Below are 27262 nucleotides of genomic sequence, written 5' to 3'. Positions count from 1 at the left end.
AAGAGACAATTCCTGCATTCAAGGAGCTTACAGTCTAAGGGAGGAGACAGCACACAAACGATTGTGTACAGACCACATGTCGGATAAACTGGAAATCATCAGCAGAGGGAAGGCACTAGAATTAAGGGGAATGGGAAAGATTTCCTGTTAGAAGGTGAGATTTTAGCTGGAACTTGAAGAAAGCCAGGGAATCAGGAGGCAAGAGAGGATGTTGTCAGATGAGGGGGATAGCCAGTGAAAATGTCTGGAGTCAGGAAATAAGTGTCTTGTTTGGGGAACAGCAAGGAGTCCAGTGTCACCAGACTGAAGAATATTTGGTGGGGGATGGGAATTGTAAGGAGTAAGAATATTGGAGAGGAGAGGAGAGGCCAGGTAAAGAAGGAGTTTGAATACCAAACAGGATTTTATATTTGATCCTGGAGGTGATAGGGAGTCCCTAGAGTGTAGTAAGTAGGGGAGTGAGGTGGGAGGACCTGTGTTTTAGGAAAATCACTTTGGTGGGTGAATGGAGGATGGATCAGAATGGGGAGAGACTGGAGGCAAGCAGATCTACATCAGGCTTTTGTAAAAGTCCATGTGTGGGGTGATGAGGACTTGCCTGAGAGTGGGGACAGTGTTAGAGGGGGAAGAAGGGGAGAGATGGAGGTATGAAATTAACAGATCTTGTGAATGTCAGAAAACCTGGAAGACTTACCTGTACTGATGCTGAATGAAGTGAGCAGAATCAGGAGAACCTTGTACACAGTAACAGCAACATTGTTTGATGATCAGCTATGATAGACCTAACTCTTCTGAGCAATACGATGACTCAAGACAGTTCCAAAAGACTCATAATAAAAAATGCTGTCTCCATCCAGAGAAAGAACATCAAAGGCTGAATGTAGATCGAAGAATACTATTTTCATTGTCTTTGAGTTTTTCTTTTTCTTTTTTTTTCATGTTTTTTTTTCCTTTTCTGTTTTTTCTTTTACAAAATGACTAATGTGGAAATATATTTAACATGATTGCATATGTATAACCTATATCAGATTGCTTACTGTCTTGGAGAGAGGGGAGGGAAAGAGAGAGGGAGAAAAATTTGGAACTAAAAATCTTATTAAAAAAGTGAATGTAGAAAACTATCTTTACATGGAAAAAAACAAATACTTTTTACATTAAAAAAGAAATGAACAGACCTTGACAACAGATTGATTATGAGGGGTGTGGGATAGTGAGGCAGGAGTCAAGAATGAAACCTAAGTTGTGAGCCTTATGATGACTGGGAGAATGGTGCCCTTAATAATAATAGGGAAATTAGGACCAGCGAGGGCTTTGGGGAAAGGATGAGTTCAGTTTGGACATGCTGGGTTCCAATTGTCTACAGGACATACAATTCAAGTTGCCTGATAGAAAGCTGGAGCTACAAGACTACGGGTCCTTAGAAGAAAAGTTAATCCCAGATAAGTGGATTTGAGCAGCAGCATAGAATTGTTAACTCATGGTCTTATTTTATAGATGAGTCACCAAAAAACTGAGAGCTTCAGTCTGCCAAACTGGGTCAGAATTCTAGCCAGGACCAATTCTGTAGAGCACTACAAGAAATAGCTTGGTTGGGAGGGGAGAGTTCAATTGTTCTCCCTGACATTCATCCTTTACCCAGCAGCTATTTATCAAAAGTGTCCTGTTTACCTAACCCATTGCTAGGCACCATGAGGGAGATAGAAAGAATGAAAGGTATAGTGACTGCCCAACAATTTGTAATTATAGAAGTTTGAAATGAGAGGTGTTAGAGTTCAGAGAGTTGTGAAATAGCTATGAAAGACTTTTTGTCACATTAGGGGTATGCTTCAGTTATTCCTCAAATCCCATAAAAATTCATTGTAGTTCCCTGAATCTGAGGCCAAATACTGAATATTGGAGAGGAAGGGCACCACAGCCAGTTCAAGATATTATGAGTCCAAGGGAAGGTTTTGAAAATTGTTCTCCTTTCTACTGGAGGTATTAATCCCTCATGGTATCCTGTGAGACCTTATGTATCCAAAGCTCAATATCCATGTGCTCTGGAGAGTAGAATTTCCTGGTATTAAAGAGAAGTGCATTTGTTAAAAGGAATAATAAAAGTGTTCCTGAGAATTTCCTGGTTTTAAAGAGAAGTGCATTTGTTAAAAGGAATAATAAAAGTGTTCCTGATAATTTCCTGGTATTAAAGATATGTGCCCTTATTAGAAGTAATAATAATAATCATAATAATTGGTATTCCTTGTTGTGTCCGCACTGCCTGTTGTGCTCTAGGCAACTGCCTGCCACATCTAGGTCAGATGTCTTGAATCTTAGCTCTTAACATTCTCTACCTGTGTGATTGTGGGCAAGTCACTTAATTTTTCTGGATCTGAGTTTACTTAGAATGACCTTATTTTTCTTCTAGCTCTAAATCTATGTATTTTATACATGACTCTGCCCTCTAGATTTACCACCCAAACAATGAAATCCTGCTGTTTTCCTAAGATGCTTTTGTACCGATAGTGCTTCATCTTAGGTCAGAGGGCCTGCAGGAGGGAGCTGCCAGGGAGAGGGCAGAAGGAGCCAGGCCAAGGCAAGACAGAAACACCAGATATTTGAGCCTCTTGGAACCTGCTTAGTGTCAAACTTCTGGACTCGCTCAGGGGATAGCAAAACCTGGTGCTCAGATAGAACCTGTTAAGTCTGCCAAGGCATCTTTGATAAGATCTATTTGAGTCTTCAAGGAATAATATGGTGCCCTAGGCATCCACCGTCTCACTCACTCTTCTGCAGAGAAGGTAGCCCTCCAGGACTTCACAGTCCTCGCTGGGATATCATTGTCATTAACGATCAATCAGTCCACCCACTATGTGTCCAGGATTGTATTAGCCCCTGTATGGGAGAGTTTGTAGGCTTGTTGGGGAAATAAAATGCACATTTGAAACAGATAGCAATTGAATGATAAACACTTGTTCAGATTATAATTGCAGTAGTTATTCAGAGACAGGAGAGATCCCTGTGGGCTAGAGAAGTGGAGGGAGGGCTTCATAAAAGAGGGGGTATGGTGGTACAAAGAACTGTCCCTCTTCTAATACGGGCAATGTCTCCACCTGATTGTAACCCTTCTTCTCTCCAGGCTCAGGTTCCTCACGTTATAGATAGACAGACAGATAGGGCAAATTTACTGTATGTATAATATGCGCTGTAGGTATAAAAAGAAAAGAAAAGAAGATAGTTTCTGCTGTCATGGAGGACATCTTAATGGGGTAGGACAGTGGGTAAAAGGGGAGCTGGAAAGAGGGAGAGATAGGGGGAGAGGGGAGAAGAGAAGTATTGTTCCTCCCAGCTCTGACATTATGTGATTATTTGTCCAATAAGATACAGCAAACATTATTCGATACTTACTGTATACAAGTCACTGTGCTAATCTGGGGAGATTTAGATAAGACTTAGACTCAGTTTTCAAGGTCTAGTGAGGTGATAAGACGCCAACACATAATATATAATATTTAATGATACGTGCACTAGAGAAATACAGAACAAAATGAAAGGTCTCTGAGAAGTCTGAGGTCTGTATTATTTCTTTGTTGGGTTTGAGTTATCTTCATCAGAATTAGGATGGATGGTGACTGTTTCCCTAGTGTCATAGGACTAATATTAACCAGTTTCCCTGATGCAGGTTCTTTCCCTTCCTGCCCCCCAAACAAAATAGTAGAGACCCAGATCACTCCTCTTTGTCTAATCCTTAGAGATTAGCTTTCTTTAAGAAAAAAAAAAAAGACAAAGCTATCCCAAGGAACCTGATTGGCCAGGCTTTTCATGATGCAGTTTCTTGGTCACCTAAAGTCATAAAAAAGTTCTAGCCATGGACAATCTAGATCCCTTAGACTTGGTGGATTCCTGAAGACCATAGGAATTACCCTGTCCTTTACCATATCCCATTTTAGGAGAGTATCTCCCTTCTAAATTGGGGCGTAAAATTATATGATATGTTGGATCCATCTTCTATAATTCTCCAGCAGTCACAAAGCATTTATTTAACACCTGCTCTGTTCTGGGCATTGTGGTAGGTATTGGGGATACAGAGATATGAGTGAAGGGTCTTTGCCCTCAAGGAAGCAAATTCTAAGTGTTCTGTCTCATTTTTGCCCTTGTATCATGAAAAGTAGCTGGAGGAAAACTAGATTGTTTCCTAGTACTAGCATTGCCTTTAACTTGTGGGTTTAGCATTCAACCAAGATATTTGGGCCTCAGTTTGTTTTTCATATTGAAGTCATAAATGTCTAGAGGTAGAGTGGATGACAAGGCCCAGAGATCCTTGGATTATTTCAGTAGGTCCAAGGACAGTGCCAGGATCTGCAGGGCATAGAAATAGAACAAGTGCTAAAACCCGGTGGTCCCCTATCTTGTTGGAAGAAATGGTGTTGGTGAATCTGGGCTCAACAACCAAGCCATGTAAGCAGTCTGTGTGAGTTCTGGAAAGTCCAAGCTGGGGAAGAGGTTGAAAGAGAAAAGCAAGGGAAGAAATATACCACCCATTAAAAACCATGGGTTAACTTCCCCAGACCTCTGTTTTCTCATCTATAATATGAAGAGATTGGACTAGAAGGCTTCAGAGATTACTTCCATCTCTAGATCTGTGATCCTCTGTAATTTGGGGACTAGAAGCCTAGAAAAATGGTACAGTGTAGTGAAGTTGGGAGGAGGGAAAATTTTGGGGAGGTGATTCCATTTTTTTCTTTTAAATTAATTTATTTAATTTTAGTTTTCAAGATTTACTTCCATAAGCTTTTGAGTTTTACATTTTCTCCCCCCCTCCTCCCCCAAGAAGGCTTGCAATCTGGTAAAGGATCTACATATGCATTCTTATTAAACATATTTTCACATTAGTCATGTTGTAGAGAAGAATTAGAATGAATGGGAGAAACAAGAAAGAAAAAGCAAAAACAGAGAGAGTAAATGGTATGTTTCCATCTGCATTCAGACTCCATGGTTCTTTCTCTGGATGTGGATAACATTTTCTATCTTGAGTCTTTTGGAATTGTCTTAGATCCTTGCATTGCTGAGAAGAGATAAGTCTATCAGAGTTAGTCATTGTACAGTGTGGCTGTTGCTATGTACGGTATTCTCCTGGTTCTGCTCATTTCACTCAGCATCAGTTCACCTAAGTCTTTCCAGATTTTTCTGAAGTCTGCCTGCTCATCAGGAGGTGATTTCATTTTTAACTGCTGAGTCTGAGGTCCAAGCACATATCCAGATATTTCTCAGTCAATGAGCATTTAATCAAGTATAGTGCTAGGCACTAGAGGTTACAAAGACAGAAATGAAACAGGTTTTGCCCTCCAGGAGCTTATATTTTATCAGGAGGACACAATATGTTACATATATAAAATACAAAAGATAGCATAGAGGTAGGGAATGGACCTACAATTTCATTGGTATGAGGAACTTTGCAGTGAGGAAGTTCTCTCTGCTACTCCAGGCCAGTACCTTCTCTATAGCTCATATGCTTAGAGATTTGCACAGAGTACTGAGTATCTTTTTTTTTTTTGGAGAGGGGGAGGCAGGGCAATTGGGGTTAAGTAACTTGCCGAAGGTCACATGGCTAGTTTTTGTGTTAATTGTCTGGGTTCAAATTTGAACTCAGGTCCTCCTGACTCCAAGGCCAGTGCTCTATTCACTCTATTCACCCCCTAGCTGCCCCTATTGAGTGTTTTAAGTGCTTGCTTAGGGTTATAAAAACTGGCATGTATAGAGGCAGGACCTGAACCCAGGTCTTCCCAACTTTGGGGCCAGCTCTTTATTCATTATACCAGGCTTCTTTCTGCATAAAAACAGAACATATACAACATTTTTTAAAAGTCCCAGAGTTGGGGACTGAGCCTGGGTTTTGAGATTCCAAATTTGGTTCTTTCTTTAGCACTTTGTTAAAAGGAGACAATGGATATATGGAAATAATCTACAAAATAAACAAGAGGGATAGAAACTGGGACTTTGATTTCATTGGTATGGGGAATTTCCTTTACCAGCATAGGTCAGTGCCTTCTCTTCAGCTTACAGTTTTAAAGAGTTGTCTAGACCACTGAGAGGTTAAATGACTTGACCAGGGTCATCTGAGAGCATTGTCATGGCAGCCAAGGGAAGAGAGGGTATCCATAAGGAGGGAATTGACAGCAATCTTAAATGCCACCGAATGGTCAAGGAGAGTAAAAACTTGAGAAAATAACATTGGGCTTGACAAGTGGGAGGTCATGGGTGTCCTTGAAGTGAGGAGTCATCTATAAAATAAGAACAGTGCCCTTTCTGCCTTTCAGTTGCTCTTGTGAAGATTAGTAATAGTAATAGCATGTGTCTGTAGCACTTTAAGACTTACGAAATGCTTACCTGCTATGAGATAGTGCAAGTAATATTTGCATTTTATGTTAGAAAACTAAAGCCCAGAGAAACAGCAGCATGTGACAATGAACACCAACCCAGCAATACCGTCATTAGGTCTGTTTCCCAAGGGGATCAGAGAAAAAGGAAAAGAACCTATATGTCCTAAAAATATTTATAGCAGCTCTCTTTGTGGTGACAAAGAGCTGGAAATTGCAGGGATGCCCATCAGTTGGCTAAACAAATTGTGGTGAATGGTTGTGATGGAATATTGCTGTGCTGTAAGAAATAATGAGCAGGATGGTTTCAGAGTGAAACAGACACAATCAAGAGACTGTTGCCTGCGGTAACAGCAATGTTGTTTGAAGAACAATACTCTGAATGACTAAGAGCTATTCTGTGCTATATGATCATTTAAATCAGCTACAAAGGACTTAGGAAGGAAAGTGCAGTCCACCTCCAGAGAAAGAACTGATGTATGGCGGTATGTGTTGTATGGTTGCAGATAGATACAGATGTAGATATCTATAAATATCTATATGAGAAGTTGGCCTTCTACTGCGAGGTTGGGAGGGAGAGAGATAACCCAGAACTTAAAATATAACAAAAAATAAAATGAATGAAAAATAGAACAAAACCCAAACCACCACTGCCTCTGGAATCATGGCATGTGGGCTCAATTTCTTCTGATTATGTTCATCTGAATGATCTTAGTCCAAGCGTTTAACCTCCAGGGACCCCATTTTCTTCATTTGTAAAATGAAGGCATTGGGCCAGTCTCCAAGGTCCCTACTAACCCTAGATCTGTGATCCTACTACACAGAGATAAAGTCCCTCACTCACTGTTACACATCTAGGGAAGTGTCAGAGCCAGTGTTCCAGACTAGGTCTCCCGATACCACCCCAATAATCTTTCCATGAAGCCATTCTTCCTTTCTAAGCAAATGAAATAATGTATGTAAAATTGCTTTGAAAAGTAGAAAGTGCCTTACACTTGTTAGAACCTCTCATAGACATAGGAAGAATTTCATGCCTGTCTTGTCTGTTCTCTCTCTTCTCTTCTCCCCCACCTTTCCCACCAGCTCTCCCTCAGGCTTCCTCCCTCTGGGTTTCTGAGCAGTCGAGATGGAGAACTCCTCAGCAGCTTCAGCCTCCTCTGAGGCGGGGAGCAGCCGTTCTCAGGAGATTGAGGAGCTGGAGCGCTTCATAGACAGCTATGTGCTCGAGTACCAGGTGCAGGGGCTCCTGACTGACAAGACGGAGGGAGATGGGGAGAGTGAGAAGACGCAGTCCAACATCTCCCAGGTGAGGCAACCCTCAGCAGCAACATGGTCTGCTTTCCTATACTGATGGTTCTTGGGATTTAAAATGTAAGAAGGGGGGCAGCTAAATGTAAGAAGGTGGTGCAGTGAATAGAACACTGGCCCTGGAGTCAGGAGGACCTGAGTTCAAATCCAAGCTCAGACACTTACTTAACACTTACTAGCCGTGTGACCCTGGGCAGTCACTTAACCCCAATTGCCCTGCCTTCCGCCCTCCAAAAAAAAGCAAAAATAAAATAAAATTTAGGAAGGAGGTAGGACAGGGGGCAGACATCACAATGAGCTCAATGGCCATGTCATGTATTTATCACAGTGAGATCTTATTGGTTCTTGGAGTGGTTCCTGAGAACGTTTCAGAGGGTCCTTGATGCCAAAATTATTTTTACAATTATACTAATTATAATAGTATATTACTGATAGGTAGTTATAAATTACCATATTAACTAATTAATTAACAACTAATGCTAATTTTTCTAATAAAATATTCTTCCATTTCCCAATTACATAACTATGTAAGGCCAGATTTTTTTTCATATGTTCAACCAAAACAATATATCAAAACAGATTAAATGCAGAAGCAGGTAGAAGAATGCAACTATTTTCTATTCAATCAGACATTAAAAGAGATTTGCAAAAAAGAGAGAGAGAGTAAAGTGGTCCTGATATGAGACCACAAAGTTTTGAAAACCACTGCTGCTCTAGATAATGTATGTTAATGGAACAGCACTATGTGGAGCAGCAGAAGCCCCTTCCATTTATTTACCATGTAAAGCAGTCAGAGAAGCCATGTTCACATGCTTCCCCTGTCCTGCTCCTCCCCCACAACCTCCCATGCCTTCTTACTCTTTCCCAACTCTAGCCTGGGCTTGGTAACATAACCAGTTGGGCTGGTGGAGGGGAAGAGGCCATTGACAAGCCTCAAAGTGAATGATGGCTATTAGGTGGTGCATTATAAACATACCTTAATGTAAATCAGACCTGATAATAAGGAGATGGATGCAATGAAAAGTCAGCATATAGGACCCATGATCCCAGAAAGAAAGAGTTGAATCTGGGTTCATCCTCTAGGGTTGGGGATTCCTAACCATTTCTGTATTGTGGACCCCACTGGCAGTCTGATAAAACCCCTTCCCAGAATGTTTTTAGATGCAAAAAATAAAATATATAGCATTGCCAAGAAAATTAATTATATTAAGATACACAGCATTCCAGATACAAAGTGATTAAAAAATCACAGTATAGGGAGCGGCTAGGTGGCACAGTGAATAAAGCACTGGCCCTGGTGTCAGGAGGATCTGAGTTCAAATCCATCCCAAGACACTTAACACTTACTAGCTGTATGACCTTGGGCAAGTCACTTATCGCCAATTGCCCTGCCTTCCCTCTCCAAAAAGCAAAACAAACATATAAATAAGTAAATTACAGTATTTTTAAAAGACAAGTTCATTGATCCTGAGAAGCTCTTCTCTGGAAAATCTGGGCATCTTGGACCCTGGGTGTCAAATAGGCAAGATCTCTGTGAGATACAGTTTAATGTTAAGAACATGGACTAGTATTCAAGGATTTTCTTTCTGGCTCTGCAGAGTAACTGGTTTGTGACATTAGACAAAGCATTTACCTTCTCCAGTACTTAGCTTCCTTATCTGTCAAATGAGAATGGTAATACATTTTCTACTGATTTCACAGTATTTTTGTAAGCATAAGAGGGTATTATAAACCAGTCAATTATTGAGTGCCTGCTGTGTACAAAGTACTCACTGTATTGCCTAGTACCTTGTCCATAGTATGCTTTATAAATGTTTGTTGAATTATTTTAAAGTAATTTAAAATACGTGTGTGTGTGTATATATGTAAATATATATCTATATGTGTGTAATATATATGCACACATACATATATTGTGTATAGATGGATGGATGGATAGATAGACAGACAGTTGTTAATGTTTAGTCGTTTCTGGTATAAACAGTGCTTAGTGCTATCATTCACCTCGAGGCTTGGCCATGGCCTCCTCTCCTTCACACATATACCCCCCCACCCCTGCCAAGGTTGTAAAAAGTTGCCCACCCTGACTCTTTGTGACCTCATTTGGGGTTTTTTGTTTTGGGGGGAGGGGGAAAAATGACTGCAGTGTTTTGCCATTTCCTTCTCCAGCTCATTTGGTTAAATGCCTTGCCCAGGGTCACATAACCAGTAAGTGTCTGAGGTCAAATTTGAACTCAGGAAGATGAGTCTTCCTGACTCTAGACCCTGAGCTCTATGCACTATGGCACCACCTACCTGCCGTGTGTGTGTGTGTGTGTGTGTGTGTGTGTGCGTGTGTGTGTATACACATACACATATACACATGTATATCTCAAAAGCATTTACTTTAAATATAGGACAATGAGATTTGGGGGTTTTTTGTTTAGTTACTTAGAAACCCTTGGATTTTAGCCCTGTTGGGCTCTTAGAGTAGTTCCATTCACATGCTTATGTGAACCCTTAGCTAAGCAGCTATTCCAATCTTCCTCCTACTGCCTCTTCTCAAGAAAAATCCAAGGAAAATACAAAACAGGTCTAGGGTTCCCATATTGCCTCAAAAATGAAAACTGTTCCCCCCCCAGCACGCGTCATCCCTTAATTTCACAAAGGACATTCTTTTCTTTATAGGGGCTGTGTCTGAGGGAAGGGAATGGGAGAGGATTTGGATATTTGTGTTTGTTTCAACCAGGGGTGGGGAACTTGTGGCCTCAAGGCTGCAGGTTCTCCACCTCCGGTCTAAACTCTCTTCAGCAACCATAGACTTTTCTCACAGGTTAATGTATATTGCTGTTCTCTACAGCATGGCCTAATCATCTCAACGTTTCTCTCCCTCCCCCATCTCTATCCAAAGGCTCACTGAGTTCTGCCATTTGTTTTCCTTCCTCTGAGAGAACTCAAAGAATGTATAAACTTCCAGGAATGCTGCTCGAAGCTGGAGCTGCCATGCTTTCTGTGCCCTCTTTCAGACAGGACGCAGGCTCTTCTCAGCATTTCCCTCTGGAGTTTGCCGGGCTTGCCTAATGTCCCGTAGGCAGTAACAGCAGAGCCCAAGCTCACTCATTCTCCATCCAGGGCTTTTTCCAGGGCACCATACTGGCATTTTAATGAGAGGTCAAAGGAATCGCAGAATTTTAGGATGATTAAAGAGATTTCCTGGGTTATTTAGTTCATCCCCCACTCAGAAGAGAGCTATCTCAAACCCCAGACGTGGCCATCCAGGGGCTTCTTAAAGCTTTTCCATTCGCAGACCCCTTCAGCACTGCTGAAACAGTGGGTTGGGACCCTACGTGGGGCTGTGCTTGAAGACTGCTGGTGAGGAGGACTCTTCCCTCTAGAGGCAGCCCATTACAGTTTTAAATGTTGTGACGTCTTTCCTCATGTCAAGCCTAAGTGAGTCTTTTTGCACTTTCTGTTTCTTCGTCTCAGTTCTGTCATCTGGAATAAAACACATCGAGTTCCTTTTGCAAATGGCAGCCCTTCGGCTGCTTGAATATAGGTGCAGTATATTGTGTTTTAGTCTTGTCCAAGCTGAGACCCTTCTCCAACTGCCCTGAGGATGGCATAGACTAGAAGCCCTGCACCATTCCGCCTGCTCTCTTCTCAGTGCTGCCCAGTTTATCAGTGTCCTTCTTAAGCTGTGCTCCTAGGAAGAAGCTACACAGTACAGTTTACGTCTTTGTGGTCTTGGAAGCTGTGCCTCTTTAAATGAGTAAGCTAAGGGGCAATTAGATTGCTTGGAAGATATAACACTGGCCCTGGAGTCAGGGTGACCTGAGTTCAAATTCAGCCTCAGATACTTACCAGCTTTGTGACCCTGGGCAAGTCACTTAACCCCAACGGCTTCAAATAAATAAATGAGTCAGCTAGGCGGCTCAGTGAAGACCTGAATTCAGACATGACTTGCTGGGGCAGCTAGGTGGTACAGAGTATGGAGCATCAGACCTGGATTCAGGAAGTCCTGAGTTCAGATCCAGCCTCAGACACTTTCTAACTCTGTTAGCCTGGGTAAGTCATTTAACCCTATTTGCCTCAGTTTCCTCATCTGCAAAATGAGTGGGAAAAGGAAATGGCAAACCAATCCAAGGGTCACCCTGCATGACCCTAAACAAGTCATTCGACCTGTCTGCCTCAGCTTCTTCACCTATAAAATTGGGATAATAATAGCACCTGCCTCCCACAGTTGTTGTGAGGATTAAGTGAGGTAATATTTGTAAAGAGTACCATGCCTGAGGGGCGGCTAGGTGGCACAGAGAATAGATCACCGGCCCTGGAGTCAGGAGGACCTGAGTTCAAATCCGGCCTCAGATACGTGACATAACTAGCCGTGTGACCTTGGGCAAGTCACTTAACCCCAATTGCCATCCCCCCCCAAAAGAGTGCCATGCCTGGCACATAGTAGGCACTATGTAAAGGCTATTGTTATTCAGCTGTTTTCAGTCATTTCCGACTCTTCATGACTCTATTTGGGTTTTTCTTTGTAAAGTTACTGGAGTGTTTTGCCATTTCCTTCTCCAGCTATTAATAATAATAATGCTACCTAAGATCATAGTAGGACATTTGCCTGCTGTGTCACACTGTTGACTCATGCTAATTCTCTAAGATACCAGAACTTTCTCAAACAAGCCACAGTCTAACTGTGTTTTCTTAATCTTGAATCTAAAGTTGATTTTTTGGACCTAAGGACAAGACTTTACATTTATGCCTGTTGATTTTCTTATTAGATCTAGCCCCTCATTCCAGCCCATCAAGACCTTTTTTGGATTCTGATTTTGTCATCCAGTGTGTCAGTTCTCTTGGTTCTGAGGCCTCTGAACATTGGATAAGCATGCCATCTATGATTTCATCCAAGACCATTGATTAAAAATGTTTTTAAAAATATTACTGGACCAGGAACTATTCCCCCAGAGAAATCTACTGGACACTTTCTTCCAAAATGATATTAAACCCTTTGTGACCCAACCATTTAATTGTTAATGTCCTTTAGTCTCCATCCCCCCATCTTTTCCTCAAGAATTGCATGTGCAATTTTGTCAAATACTTTACTGTGAAATGCTTTGCATTAACTTTAGCATTTCTTTGATCTACCAGTTGAGTGACTAGAGAGTAGGAATCCATGACTTCCAAAGGCAGCCCATGACAATTTTAAGTAGTTCTAATCGCTAGAAAGTTTTTCCTACATGAAACCTTTTTTGCAGTTTCTGTCTATTCCTTGTTCTATATCTGTCATCTGGAGCAAATGCATTTCTTTGATCTACTAGTTTAGAAACCCTGTCAGAAAAGGAAAAAGGGTTAATTTGGTATGTCCTGTTCTTACTGAAGCCTCTTGGACATCATTGCTTCCTTTTCTCCATGTTCTGGGACCATCTTTTAAATATAATCCATTCTAGAATTTTGCCAGAAATCCCAAGTTAAGCTAGAGTTTTCTATCTCTGTTTTCTTCTCTTTTCTTCCCTTATTTTGAAAATCAGGAAAATATTTTTACTTTCCCCATTCCTTCAGGACTTCTCCCACTCTCCACAATGATTCAAGGATTACTGATGGTACCTTAGCAATCACATCTACTGGTTTTTTCAGTGGCTAAAGATGTAATTCAAAACATGAGGTGTGGGGCAGCTAGGTGCCTCAGTGAATAGAGTGCCAGCCCTGGAGTCAGGAGGACCTGAGTTCAAATCCGGCCTCAGACACTTAACACAAAAAATTAGCCATGTGACCTTGGGCAAGTCACTTAACCCCAATTGCTCTACCTTCCCCCCTCCAAAAAAAGTAAAACAAAACAAAACAAAAAAACAGAACGTGAGGCAAAATTTGGGACACCAGAAGAGGAGAGAATGCAGAAAGGAAAGTGATTTTGAACAGTCATTCGAGGATAGAAATAGGTCCCTGAGGTAAATAGAGAACACACAGAGAGTAGATTTTTTTGATGGTGAGGAGTGTGTCTTTCTGCTTAATATGTGAGTTTAATCCATGCTAACTCTAGAGATAAGTGAAGGGAATTTTCCCACTCCCTGTCTCCAATGCAAAGCTTGGTGATTTTCCAGCTTGGTCTTTTTAGAAAGATCATCAAACATTTTTTCTCCAAAGGAGTTCTGTAATTTCACAGAATTTGAGGGTTGGAAGGGATCTCAGAGGTCAAGTCCAATAGATAGATAGTCTCTCCCTTCCTTAAGAAAAGAAAGAATTCCTTCTTTCTATTATACCAGAAAAATGATCATTCTGCCTCTGTCTGAAAATTTTTTTAATTCAATTTTTATTTTCTCACCTAACAAACATTCATTGAAATGAGCATTTGCCTATACATAATAGAACAGTTAAAAAAAAAAGATTATTACACAAAATTACAGGTCTTTTTTATGTACATCTAGCTTTTTATTTTTTATTTTTTGGTAGGCTCTTAGGTGGCACAATGGATAAAATGTTGGAAGTCAGGAAGACCTGATTTCAAGTTTGACCTCAGACACTTACTAGCTGTGTGACCCTGGGAGAGTTGCCAAAGGGTCTTGCCAAATTATGTCCGGGGGTAGGGGTGGGGGGCTCCCCGCTTTTTCCTTGATTCAGAGCCTTCTACATGCTCCAGGCCCAGTGTTTCTGGAAAATATGGCAACTCAAAAAGACAAATTCAGGGGACCTTAAGATTCCTTACCAGCATCAACTTCCTTAGCTATAAAATGGGGATAATAGCACCTACCTCCCAGGGTTGTTATATATATACACTAAGTTAGTATTTTGTAAAGTTTTTTTTGCAAACCCCAAAGAACTATTATTATTATTTTCTTATAATAATCTCAATCTGTAGTTTTCAGAGCTAACTTGCTTGTTTGGATTTTGTTTTGTTCTTATCTTGACATTTTAAGAGAAAGGTACCTTAATGACTCTCTCTCTTTTTTCTTTTTTTATTTTTACTATATTCCTATCCCCCCCTTGCACTTCCGCTACCACCCCCTTGGAAAAAAAGAAAAAACCAAAGCCTTTGTAACACATGTGCGTGGTCAAATTCCTACATTGTAATGTCTGCAAATTTCTGTCTCATCTGCATCTTGAATCCATCTCCTGTCTGTCCAGCTGAAGATCTTCTATGAGAAGACGAAGCCCAGCACTGAGGGAGGCAGCCCCTTGTACCTGTATCTGCCTCTTTCTCTCCTCTGCCACTGCTGCCACCATGGTTCAGTCCCTCACAACTCAGGCCTGGACTATTGCAGCAGCTTCTGCTGGGTCGCCCTGCTTCGAGCATTTCTCTACTCTAATCTAGTCTCCACTGATCTGTGAAATTGATCTTCCTAAAGTGAATGTCTGATCATGTCAGTCTTCTATTTAATAAACTCCAGTGGTTCCCTGTTGCCTCCAGGATCAAATATGAAATTCTTTGTTTGGTTCTTAAAGCCCTGCACAACCTGACCCCTTCCAGCCTTTTCTTCCTCCTTCTACCTTCCTTCCCTGCATATATTCATTCTGTGATCCAGTAACACCGACCTTCTCATTCTTTGAAGGCAAAGTTCCGTCCCCTCACTCGGGACACTTCCACTGACTCTTCCACGCTTTAGATTCTCTCCTTTGTTTCCATCTCCTGGCTCCCCTGGCTTCCTTCAAATTTCAGCCCACATCCCGCCTTCTGTAAGAAGCCTTTCCTAATCATCCTTAATGGTGTCTTCCCTCTGAGATTACTTCCACATTATTCTACAATTTCTTTGTTTGCACATCACCCTCGCGACCAACAGCATCATGCATCTGTAAGCTGGTTGACAGGGTGTGGGGGTCTCTTCTGAATTGTATATACATGTAGGTGGGCTTGAAGTGAGTTTGTGTTCCGCAGAGTTAGCAGGAGTGGTCATTTATTTCAATTCCTCAGAAAAGGCACATTTTCACCTCTAGGGTCCTCCCTTTATTAATTATACCTTAGTAGATTCATAAATGGCTATAGTCAGAAAAAAAAATTCACCTAAAGGCCAGCCTTTTGATGATGAGCCTCTTTGAACTGAGGTGGGCTGGTCTTGGCTCACATGTACCTGAAGTCTTTCCAGCTTCCTAGGATCTCCCTGGGCCTGTGTTTTTCCAGCATGGCCTTTGAGAATCCAAGGTGAATCCACGATGGGGCATCAGAGATCTGTGTGACAGAATGGCTACTATTCAGCATAATCCAAGAGCATACTTCTACTCCCCACGTCCCTATTAGATATGGAGAGCCAAAATCTTTCAGACTGGCAAAGATATGGTTAATTCAGAAACCCATTTGCCTACCTAGTGAGTGTTTTCTGATGTTAGAATTTACGCTGGCTGTCCTAGAACCTCTCTTACCATTGATGTTGAACAGAATGGAATGGATTCCTGTTGAGACACAAAGCAAATTTTTCTTCTACTGCTCCTAGATTTTTTTGAAGAATGCTCTCTTCAGGGGTGGCTAGGTGGCGCAGCGAATAGAGCACCAGTCCTAGAGTCAGGAGGACCTGAGTTCAAATCCGGCCTCAGACACAACACAAAAAACTAGCCGTGTGACCTTGGGCCAGTCATTTAACCCCAGTTGCCCTCCAAAAAGCAAAAAAGAAAAAGAATGCTCTCTTCAGTCTCTTGCTTCTTATTGGGGGAGATATTCTCCTTGGGCAGTTAAATCTTGCATGGGTTTCTAAGGAGGGAGACAATTTGGTGTGACCCTGGCCAAAACTTATTTGCCTCAGGCAATTTCCAAATGATTATTTAGACGGGTCATCAATGGAAAGCATTTCCACACTGGGACTTGCCTACAATAATAAAAATCAGGGCCCGAGATATAAATGTGGTTTATTCATTTCTTGAATACATACTGCTTAGAGGTGGCCCATTAATGAGGTTGAGATGAGGAAATCTGGAATCAAGCACTTGCTGGAGATAGATAACGCATACTTAGAAAATCAAGTTGTTTTTCCTTGAAAAAACCCCTACCGGTAGTGAGGAAGGGTTTCTAGTTGTAATGTCCCAATGAAGATGTAACGGCAGAACCTGACCTTATGGGTGCAGAGAACGTGGATGTCATGAGTAGACAGGGCCAGGTGAGCCCCCTGTGGTGTGACTCTGATCCCGTCTTCTCCCTCACAGTGGCCTGTGGATTGCAATGACCAGTTGGATGGCACTTGTTCATCCTCCCAAGGGAGAGGCCCCTCTCAACAGGTAAGGAGAAATCTCTTTTGCTTGGGTCAGCATCTGCTCCCTGTCTGGTGCATTTTGCCTGCCCTTGAGTGGACCGGCTGCTGAGGGTGGTTCTCTTGGAGGACTTCTCATCAGGCCAGCAAAGCCTTTGTTGACGACCCCTCATCTCTTCTTCTCAACATTCATAGGATGTGAGTCAGAAGGGGCCTTTGAAATCGTTTTATAGATGAGGCAGCAATGGGACTCCAGAAAGGCTGGTGATTTGCCCATGTCACAGAAAGTCCTTGACTGGAAATGAAGCCAGACCTTTTGACTTCCTCATCCAATACTGTTAGCCCCTCTTACTTATCACTCACTGTCTCATACTGTTAATAAACTTTTGAAGTAACCACAAGAGTATTATGCATATTGACCGCACATGTATATAGCTGAAATTGAAATGCTTCCCTTCTCAATGAGAGGTCTGGGGAGGTCGGGAGAGAATTTGGAGCTTGGAATTTTAAAAAGACGAATGTTAAAATTGTTTTTGCATGTAATTCAGGGAAAATAAAATATTAAACATTGGAAAAGAAAAAAAAAACCTAAGTAGATGTATCTTTAAAAAAAAGAGGTTTACACATTGAATAGTGAACTAAAGGACGTTTAAAGAGACTTCCAACCATCAGATCTGTGATTGTAGCTTCCCGACCGTCAGATGTTGTGTGATGCAGACATTAAGGTTATGTTGTGGTTAGACTGCTAAATCCAGAGTCAGGAAGACCTAAATTCCCATGTGGCCTAAGACACTAACTGTGCAATCCTGGGCTTAGCCTCTGTCTTCTCCAGTTTCCTTATGTATAAAATAAGGGTGATAACAATAATGCTTACCTTCCAGGGTGGTGAAGATGAATGGAATAATATTCATGGAGCGCTAAATAAACGTTAGTTATTGTGATGATTGCTCCTCGCCCGTGCTTACATTGTCCTGGGCGTGCCAGAAGTTCTCAATATGCAGTTGATCAATGGATTGTAGCGGTTCCTTTTGTTTGTGTTCCATATGTGTGTATATATACATTTATTAAGTCTTTTTTTGATCATGTCTGATTCTTTGTGACCCCATTGAGGTTTTCTTGGAAAAGATAATGGGATGGCTTGCCCTTTTCCTTCTCCATCTCTTTTAATAGAGGAGGAAACTGAGGCCAACAGGGTTAAGTGCCTTGACCAGGGTCCCACAGCTAATTAAATGTCTGAGGCCAAATTTGAACTCACCAAGATGAGTCTTGCTGATCCCAGCCCCAGCCCTCTATGCACTGCTATATGTGTGTGCACGTGTATGTGTACATGTATATGTGTATACACATACACAACATACATGTATCTCTTGTATGCTTACATACGTACATACATGTGTTGTATATTTATGTTTGTATACACACACCTATCAGAAAGCACTCTGTAACTACGCACATACTTCCTCACCAGATAGAATATAATTTCCTTGATTGAGGGAAGGAATTATTTAACTTTTGTCTTTGTCTTCCAGCACCTAGTATAGTGATAGGCACACAATAGGTACTTAATAAATGCTTATTGAATTGTTTGATTCATTCTATTAAAGGCCCCTTGACCCTGAAACAAGAGAATGGGCTTAAAATTGGGAAAGTAAGAATCAGCCTGGAAATTTTAAGCAAGGAGACCAGAGAGCTCTTTGATTTGGAAACATGGCAGCTAGACCCAATGAGTGCTTGATAATAGACATTTAAAATATTATAGTCATCATCAAGAGGCAGCTTGGCATTGTAGATAGAGACCCAGCCTTAGAGTCAGGAAAATAGGGTTCCAACCCTGTCTCTGATACATACATAGGAGCTGTGTGACCTGGGCAGATTCACTTCACCCCTTGTGGTCCTCCTGCCTGCTTCTCTGACACTCTTAGGTTGCTTTCAGTCATGTAGCTGCATTAGGAAAGTAGTTTTGAGTGAGTGAGAGAGAGAGAAAGAGAATGTGTGTGTGTGTGTGTGTGTCTGTGTGTGTGTGTGTGAGTGAGACAGACAGATGGAGAGAGAGATCACTTTCGTCATCAGAGAGATCTCATAGCCTTTCCTGGTATTCAGGACTATTTACCCACTTTGGTGGCTTTTCTCAGGGCTGCTAGTTGGACATTAGTTCTGGAAACTCAATTGTTAAATCGTCAGGGGGATCATTTAAAACCTCACAAATAGGCAAATGTTACAAATCAGGGCAGGATTTGTTGTTTTGTTGATTGTCTAGACGTAAGAAAGTGATAGAGAAAATATTAAGGCATATTAAATTTATAACTGTGTTATTGGGCACATTTATTTTTTCTGGAGAGCCAATTGTTAAACATTTACTGCCTCCTTGCTGCTTTCCTATTTCCCTTGATTTGATTAACCCTTGGGCGTTGCCCTACCCCCTTTCAAAGTATTCAAATTCAGAGATTTGGAAGGAACCCTACAAACCACAGAAATCATCTCATCACAGGAATGACAGACTTATAGAAGGGACCTTAGCTGTTTTCTAGCCCGAACTCTTCATTTTATAGATGAGGAAGGGGACATAACTTGTCTGAGGTTACACAGGTATTATGAAAGACAGAATTTGAACCCAGGTCCTTTGGTCCTATGATCAAAGTTCTTTTCCAAAGAGCTTAGGTAAATTGCTTCAGGTTACAAGTAGCATGTGGCTGTGCCGGAATTTGAATACAGAGCTTCTGATTTCAGACATAATACTTTTGGCTTTATTATAAATATCGTCTCTTGTCCTATTACTTTTACTTTGAACCCTGACCTGTAAGTTCTGGGTGCTATTTTATCCCAGGTCTGCCCACCTGGGGTTCCAAAGGCCAGTTATTATGGACGAAAGGCCAGCGATGAACTTTTTTCTGGGTCTTTGAGAGGTGGGATGGGGGTTGGATGACTCGGCAGGATTTGTAGCTATTTGGAAACAGAAGGGTTATAAGATAGAATGACCTCAGAACAAGAAATAAGTAGGAAAGACTGTGGAGATCCCTCTTTGTCACACGGAAATTATTACTTGCTACATTGCCTAGACTTGGAGGCATAGAGTGAGAGGGTGACAAGAATCCTTGAGAAGCTGGTTTAGTCTGCCTCCCTCTAGGAAACTGCTGATTCATTGGAGCCTTAAGATTCCTGAGGCATTGTGTGTGCAGTGTTTAAAAAGGACAATCAGATTTAAAGGCGTGATTACAGGAAAATCATAAACTTGGGAAGAAACATGATGAATGGAGAATAAACACAATTCACAGAGATGGAATAAGCCTGCCCTCCACAACACATTTTTAAAAATAGTCACAGTTGCTTATAGTAACCCATTCACAATGAGTTACTACCTTAAATTCAGTGCCTCATCACAGGGCATACTTTGTTTCTGTGACTAATGATTTCGGGGTTTCTGAGAATTGTTGGGAGCTTGGCACTGATTTCTCTGAAAGCACAGGGTGAGGAGAAAAGCTGCAGAGAAGGAAGGCTTTAATTAAAGGGCTGAGCTCCGATGAAATGGAAAAAGGAATCAGAATCCCTCATTTCCTTTGAAGCCATAGATTCGTCTTTGGATATACCCTCTATAATGAAAGAAGGTTTTCAGATTACATCTCCCAACTCCAGGCATTTTCCTCTCACCCTCCTCATCTCCCTTTCTTTGCTTTCCTGGCTTCCTTCAGGTCTCAGGTAGTCTTACTACCTTCTATAGGAAGCCTTTCCCAGTTCTCCTTAATCTTAGTGCTTTTCCTCTGAGATTTTCTTCTGTGTCTCCTGTGAATCTTGTTTGTATATAGCTGTTTGTATGCTATTTTTTCCTTTAGAATGCAAGTTTCTTGAAATCAGGGACTTTTTTTTTTTAAATCCCAGGCACTTAAATGCAAAGAGCCTGCCTCAATCTGTACTTGGAGTTATCTATTCTCTCTGGAGGTGGAGAGCATGCTAGCTTATTCTTTAGACAAGTTCATGGTTGACTCACTGGCCAGTCAAGCCCAGCCCAGCCCAAACTGAGGAGATTAACTCACCCAGAAATCATAGAATTTTTGAGTTCAGAGACCTTGGTGGTTATCAAGTTCAGCCACCCCTCCTGGGCATGTCTTTAGGTTTTTGCTTGTGCTGCAGTCTCTGTTAGGAATGCCTTCCATACACTAGGATCATCTAAAAACGGGCCCTTTCACCAAACTTTCCCTGGTTCCTTGATACTATATTATAGGACCCTTTTCTGAACTCATACAGCACTTAAAAATTTGAACCACAAAATTATAGCCCTTGCAATGTGATGTTTTTTGTTTTTCAGTTCTCTGATTATTGCTTCTCTAGTCAGGGAAGAGAGACAGCCTTGCTTCTCAGCATCCCCTTAGCATTCATGTATTCATTCATTCATTCATTCATTCACTCATTCACTCATTCACCTGGACTTGTTGACGCTCGGTTTTGTCCTCTTGTTATTTCTGGGGAGTCTGCTTTCCCCAGCAATTAAATTCATAGAGTCTGTAGTTTAGAGACAACAGACTGATTTTATTCCTGCAAAAGTTTTTCAGTTTCATGTAATTGAAATGATCCATCTTATTTAGTCCCTTTTCCTAACCATAGCTGTGAACGGTCCCTGATCTGGAGCTTTTCTATTTGTTTTGAATGGTGTGACCCTTTATATTCAGGTGATGTGTCCAGTTGGAGCTTATCATAGTACATGATGTCACATGTTAATCTAAACCTAATTTTTACCAAGCTGTTTTTCAACCCTCAGCAGTTATGGTCAAATAGAAAGTTTTCCACAATTAATTTAGGTTTTTAATTTTTAACAAAATAGGTTGTTTGATGCCTGCTTTAGAATAAAATTTGAGACCTGGAAGTGCTAATCCTCCTTTTATTTCTGTTTGCTTTTCATTATTTTCCTTGAGATTCTAGATATTTTTTTCCTCCAAATGAATTTTGCTATTATTTTGTCTAGTTCTTTAACTACCTGTATTGCCAAGGCAATATTCACAGCATGAATACGCCAGCATAGTTCTGAATCACAAAATATAACAGACTCTCCTAGAGAAGACAGAAGCAAAACATTTATTCAGACACCAGAAAGCTGAATCCCAATACCAGAAAACCGAATCCATCATAACAACAAAGAAGTTGATATACCTTATCACTGCAGGAAACAATATCATCCCAAAACCTCCCCCCCCCCCCACTCTGCTGCTGCCCTTCTGGAGTATATATTGAATAAGGGAAGTGACGTGGTCAAACTAGCTAGTACTTTAGGAAGATCTCTTCTATAGCTGAGTCATCACTCAGATGGACTGGAGTGGGGAGAAAATTGGGTCAAGGAGACCAACCAACAAGCTATTGCAATAGTCCAGGTGTCATATAAGGACCTGTATCAGGGTGGTGGCTACATCAGAGGAGAAAAGGGGGAGTATTCTAGAGATGACATGAAAGTAGCTGAGGCAGGACTTTGCAAGAGATTGGATATTGGAGGAGTGAAAATGAGGGAGAAGTTGAGAGTGACACCTATATTTGAAGCCTGGGTGACCAGTGGATGGTGGTATCCTTGACAGTGATAGGGAAGTTTGAGAGTAGGGTGGGCGTAGGGGTGGGGAGAAAGGTAATAAATTACATTTTGGACATGTTGGGTTTAAGATGTCTATGAGATATCAGTTTGAAAAAGCAGTTGGAGATGCTTGATTCGAGGTCAGCAGAAAAATGAGAGCTGAACACATGCATCTGCATAGAGAATGATAGTTAAAACCATGGGGGGCTGATGAGATCACCTAGGGAAGTTATATAGAAGGACTGAGCCTTGGGGGACACCCTTCGCTATACATATGAATGCTTCTCCAGACACCTGGCCCTCAGCCTTAGCCTCTTCCCATGAACCCTACCTTTACTGTACCTCAGACACTGACAGAAATGGATACGTCTTAAAGTTCACCATCATCCATAGCTGTTCTACTACCATCATCCTGAACTTAGATGTTCCCTTTTCTGATCAAACCTCCAGTCCCCATTTCCACCCCAGTCTCATCCCTCCTAAATCTATTTTTCATTCTCACCACAATCTCTGGTCCCTCCATAGCTTTCATCTTTTTCCAGTTTGTCACCTTTGCTTTGGCTTTACTTTCTTCCCTTCAAAATCTTGACCTTATGTCCTGACCCTCATCCTCTGCCAAATTGTAACTCTGGGTCTTAACTTTTTTTTGCTTTTTGGAGAGGGGAAGGCAGGGCAATTGAGTTAAGTGACTTGCCCAAGGTCACACGGCTAGTAAGTGTTAAGTTTCTGAGGCCTGATTTGAACTCAGGTCCTCCTGACTCCAGGGCTGGTGCTCTATTCACTGCGCCACCTAGCTGCACCCACAATCACTTTTTTTTAGAGTCTAATCTTCTAAATGCAACCTGAAAAAGCTACATGATCCAGCCAGTGAGATCCATTACAAGTTTATGCTATCTAGTCTCAGCTGAGTCCTCATTGTTGTATAATAGTACTCATTCCTCCTAATTGACTGAGTCACGATCTCTAGAAGGGCTCTTTAGAACCCTTTCTCTCCCTTCCTCAGGACCCTTGCACCCCTTCCTTTTCTCTCTGGCAGTCTTGGTTCTGCTCCTTCCTATCTGACCTCCCCTTTTTGCCTTCCTCTGTTGGATGTCACCTCGCTCCCATCCACCGAGCTTACCTCCAGGACTATGCCAGGTCACATTTCTGTCTTCACTTGATCTCCTGGTAACCTCCTCAGCTCTGACAACATTACTGGTCTTCTATCATTTCTGCTCAGGTGGCTCCCAGATCTGCATTTTGCTCCTAAAACTTCATTCATCCATCACCAACTGCCTTTTGGCCACCTCCACACGGGTGCTCCAGAGGAATGTCACATTCAGTATGTCTAAAATAGAACTAATTAATTATCTTTTCTTTTCAATCCACTCTTCTAAAATTCCTTTTAAAAGTCCCTTCTGCCAGGCACTCAGATTTGCATTCTGGAGTACATCCTTCTTACACTCCCTTACTCACTATATCCAATCAGTAGCCAAACCTTGTCATTTTTACCTCCAGATAAGGACCTGGCTCCTTACTCTGTTCTCTTTACTCAAAAGATCACTTTCCAAGTTTAGATCTCTTATCCAGACTATTATAATAGATTCCTAACTCTCCTCCCTACCTACCCTCCACATAGATGCCAAATAAATATTCTTTTTTTCAGGGTTTTTAAGAAGTTTATTAAATTTCATTACCTATTCTGCTGCCTCATCTGTATAAAATAGCTCCAACCAAGCAGTTTATTAAAAAATTAAGTTGGTATTGTACTGCATCTGGTCCCAGCCAGCTAACCAATCTCAGTAAATTATTCCCATGAAAATTAACATTCTTTAAATATAGAATTATGTTTTAGGTTGATTGGTAATGTTACTTGACTGTTCAAATCATCAGTACTTACCTATTACCCTAACACGCCCCCTCCATTTAATATGTTTATGTCTACACATATACATATGCATGGACATGGTCAGCTAGGTGGCATGGTGGATAGAGTGTTGGGCCAAGAATCAGAAGACTCATCATCCTGAGTTCAAATCCAGCCTCAGACACTTACTAGCTGTGTGACCCTGCACAAGTCACTTAGCCCTGATTGCCTCCAAAACAAAAATAAGTGTGTGTTGAATATTGTTTTGTTGAAGTTCGTGGTCTCCCACTAGTTACAGCAGCCTAAGTCACTAACCCTCTGAATCTCTTACCTGGTAAAATGGGGATTGTCTACTACCATTTAGAGATATCTGTTGTCATCGAGACCAGGGAGGGCCACCAAAATAGGACCTGACTGGACAAATTCAGAAATCGAAGGTCAAGTCAGGTTACCTACAGTGGAGAATATACCTCCAGAATGTTGAGGGTAGCAAATTCACAGGGCTTTTATCCTGAGTTTGAACCTTTTTTATCTCCCTTGGTATTGAACCCCTGCACTTGTCCTTCTGACTTATTGATTCTGGTTATGATCCTCATTTTACAATTAAGAAAACGGAGATAAACAGGTTAAGTGACTTGTCCAGGGTCACATAGCTGGCAAGGTTCTGAAGTGGGATTTGAGCTTTGGGTTTTCTGACTCCAGGCCCAGTGCTCTGCCTACTCTATCACCCACCTGCATGGTCTGTAAGAACAGAACTGGTGGATTGAGCCCTCAGAGCTATTCTGGGATTCAGATCACTCTTTTAAAAGAAGCATTGCCTGTGGACTAACCCCCTTGTACATCCTTGATCCTTCTCTGCTGCTTGTTGGCTAGAGTAGGCTCATAGCATTTTGAGCTAGAAGAATCCTTAGAGATCATCCAGTCCAACAACCTCATTTTACAAATGTGGAAACTCAAGCTCAGAGTGGTAATATGACTTCCTTACAAGTGGTACATAACTTCTGACACACTAACCACCATTTGTAAAGTGGGGATGATAATGTCAATCTGTAAATATTAGGTACGTGCTCTATGCCGGGCACTGTGCTAGGTCCTAGGGAGACAAAAACAAGTTAAAGACTGGCCCCGCCCTCAAGGGGCTTACAATCCAATGGAGGAGATAACATGCAAAGAAATACTTACCAAAAAAATCTATGTGCAGGATAAACGGACTTCACTGACTCAGATTCCCTTTCCTTATTTGAGCCCCCATTACCAGAGAAGTGGCTTTCATATCTGGTAATCTGCACTCTCCTCTTCCCAGCAGATTGCTACATGTCTGCCAGAATTACATTTGAAACTGTTAGCATGACCAGCTAATCCCTTCCTTTTACCATGACCATGTCATCCTCCAGAGTCTGTAGCCTTCCTGTGGTCAGCCTTATTGTTTCAGTTATCTCTTGCATCCTAGGATTCTTTTTTTTTGGGGGGGGGGGAAGTGGCTAACAATCTTGCTTTAATCAAACATAAGTCATTTACCTACCGTGTTTCCCCGATAATAAGACACTGTCTTATTATTTTTTTGGACAGAAAAACACCAGAGGGCTTATTTTCAGGGGAGGGCTTATTTTAATGAACATTGACAGCAATTTTAATAAACAGGTAAATGTGAACAAAAAAATGTACCTTTATTCAATAAGCAAATCACTGGGGAAGAACAGGATGACGCGCTCACTGCTGCAGCTCTGATTGGATGCAGCTCGGAGCGCAGCATGCGTTTCATGGGGGGGGGGCGACGGTGCATACAGAGGGTACCGTAATGTAGCGTGTAGCGCAGGGGATCACCTTCACTACAGTAGCAATCTCAATAGGGCTTATTTTTGGGGGAGGGCTTATTTTAGAGGAATCTTACACAGTAAGTGGAGGGCTTATTTTCGGGATAGGTCTTATTATCGGGGAAACACGGTAGTTCAGGGGAAAAAGGTCAGCACCCTGAATTCATAAAATACAGAGGTTATAAGCAGACAAAAAATAGAGAAACAGATCAGCAGACAGGCTTCCAGCTGCGTGACCATTACATCCATACCTAGTCAGTTACCAAAGAGGGAAGCATCAATATCTGGGTTTTCAAGGCCGGGGACTTGATGGATGCCCAGAGTCTCATCTGGTCAAATCCCACAACACTTCTCAAAGTGAGCCCCCCATCCGAGGATTTTTTAGGATACAACACTTTTCTAGACAGTGTTCCAGAGTGGAGCAAGCACGCTGAACTTGGTGTCTGAAACCCTGGCATCATTTCCTATCTTGGACTCAACTCTGTTTGCTTATCTGTAAAATGGACTAATAACACTAACTCATAGGGTTGTTGTGAAGGGCCCAAAATAAGATGAAACATTTAAAGCCTCAATGCAGAGAGCCTTTTCTTGTTCAGAAGGCCATACAAATGTTATATAGTATCTCCCTTTTGCAGAAGAGGAAACATGCCCAAGATCATGGCAGAGCTGGGATTTTGATCCAGGTCTCCAGCTTCCAAGTTGGGTGTTACAGTGAATTGAGAACCATGGACCTTGGGATCAGGAACCCTAGGTCCAAGTGCTGACAATGTTCTTCTGTGCCCCTAGACATGTCACTTGTCTTAGTGCTCCCAAGTAATGCTATCAGACTCTTTGTTTCAGAGAAGTTTCAGTGTGTAATGATGGGGACTCAGAATTGCCTGCTTCGTTTACATCATAGGTCCATACTCTCCAAAATTTTTATTAGTCTATTTATTCTTCTGTGGTCCTGCTTAAAAGTAGGGCATAGACCACATGACTTCATGATCCAGCTAGACCCTGGGAACTCCTGTTCTTTCTCTTGAGAAGTTGTCCTATCTCCATTCTCTGGTAGAGAATCTCCGAGCTTAGGCAGTTTCCTTTAAGGCATCCACTTCAAGACTGAAACCCAGCGTTTGTCTCTACCCTGACAGCTGCTGCCACTGTCCATTTCTCCTCCCAGCCTTCCTGTCCCTCTCTCCTCACTCTCTCCTCTCAACAGGGGCCGGAGGGGGCTTAGGGTTTCAGGGAAGAACAAATTAGCTGCTTGT

General features: G+C 41.7%; 1 protein-coding gene across 20 annotated transcripts in view; it reads left to right on the top strand.

Annotated features, from left to right (window-relative positions):
• CTIF (cap binding complex dependent translation initiation factor) overlaps positions 1 to 27262 on the top strand; it is a 492208-nt gene that overhangs the window by 124615 nt on the left and 340331 nt on the right. For 16 of the 20 annotated variants that reach the window (XR_011171664.1, XM_069104528.1, XM_069104515.1 and 13 more), the window contains 2 exons: positions 7437 to 7659; positions 16764 to 16835. The exons of 3 other annotated variants lie outside the window; for them this stretch is intronic. Coding sequence is in view for 16 of the 17 variants with exons in the window: in XM_069104528.1 (XP_068960629.1) it covers positions 7480 to 7659; positions 16764 to 16835 (252 nt within the window). In the remaining variant the exon portion in view is untranslated. The remainder of the gene's footprint in view (positions 1 to 7436; positions 7660 to 16763; positions 16836 to 27262) is intronic. One more of the 20 variants, XM_069104542.1, reaches the window with a different exon arrangement.

The sequence above is a fragment of the Petaurus breviceps genome, unplaced genomic scaffold, assembly GCF_028583685.1.
Source record: "Petaurus breviceps papuanus isolate PSGF00001 unplaced genomic scaffold, PetGlider_PUasm1.0 131, whole genome shotgun sequence".
Taxonomy (NCBI): domain Eukaryota; kingdom Metazoa; phylum Chordata; class Mammalia; order Diprotodontia; family Petauridae; genus Petaurus; species Petaurus breviceps.
This window is presented reverse-complemented; position numbering and strand designations above follow the sequence as displayed.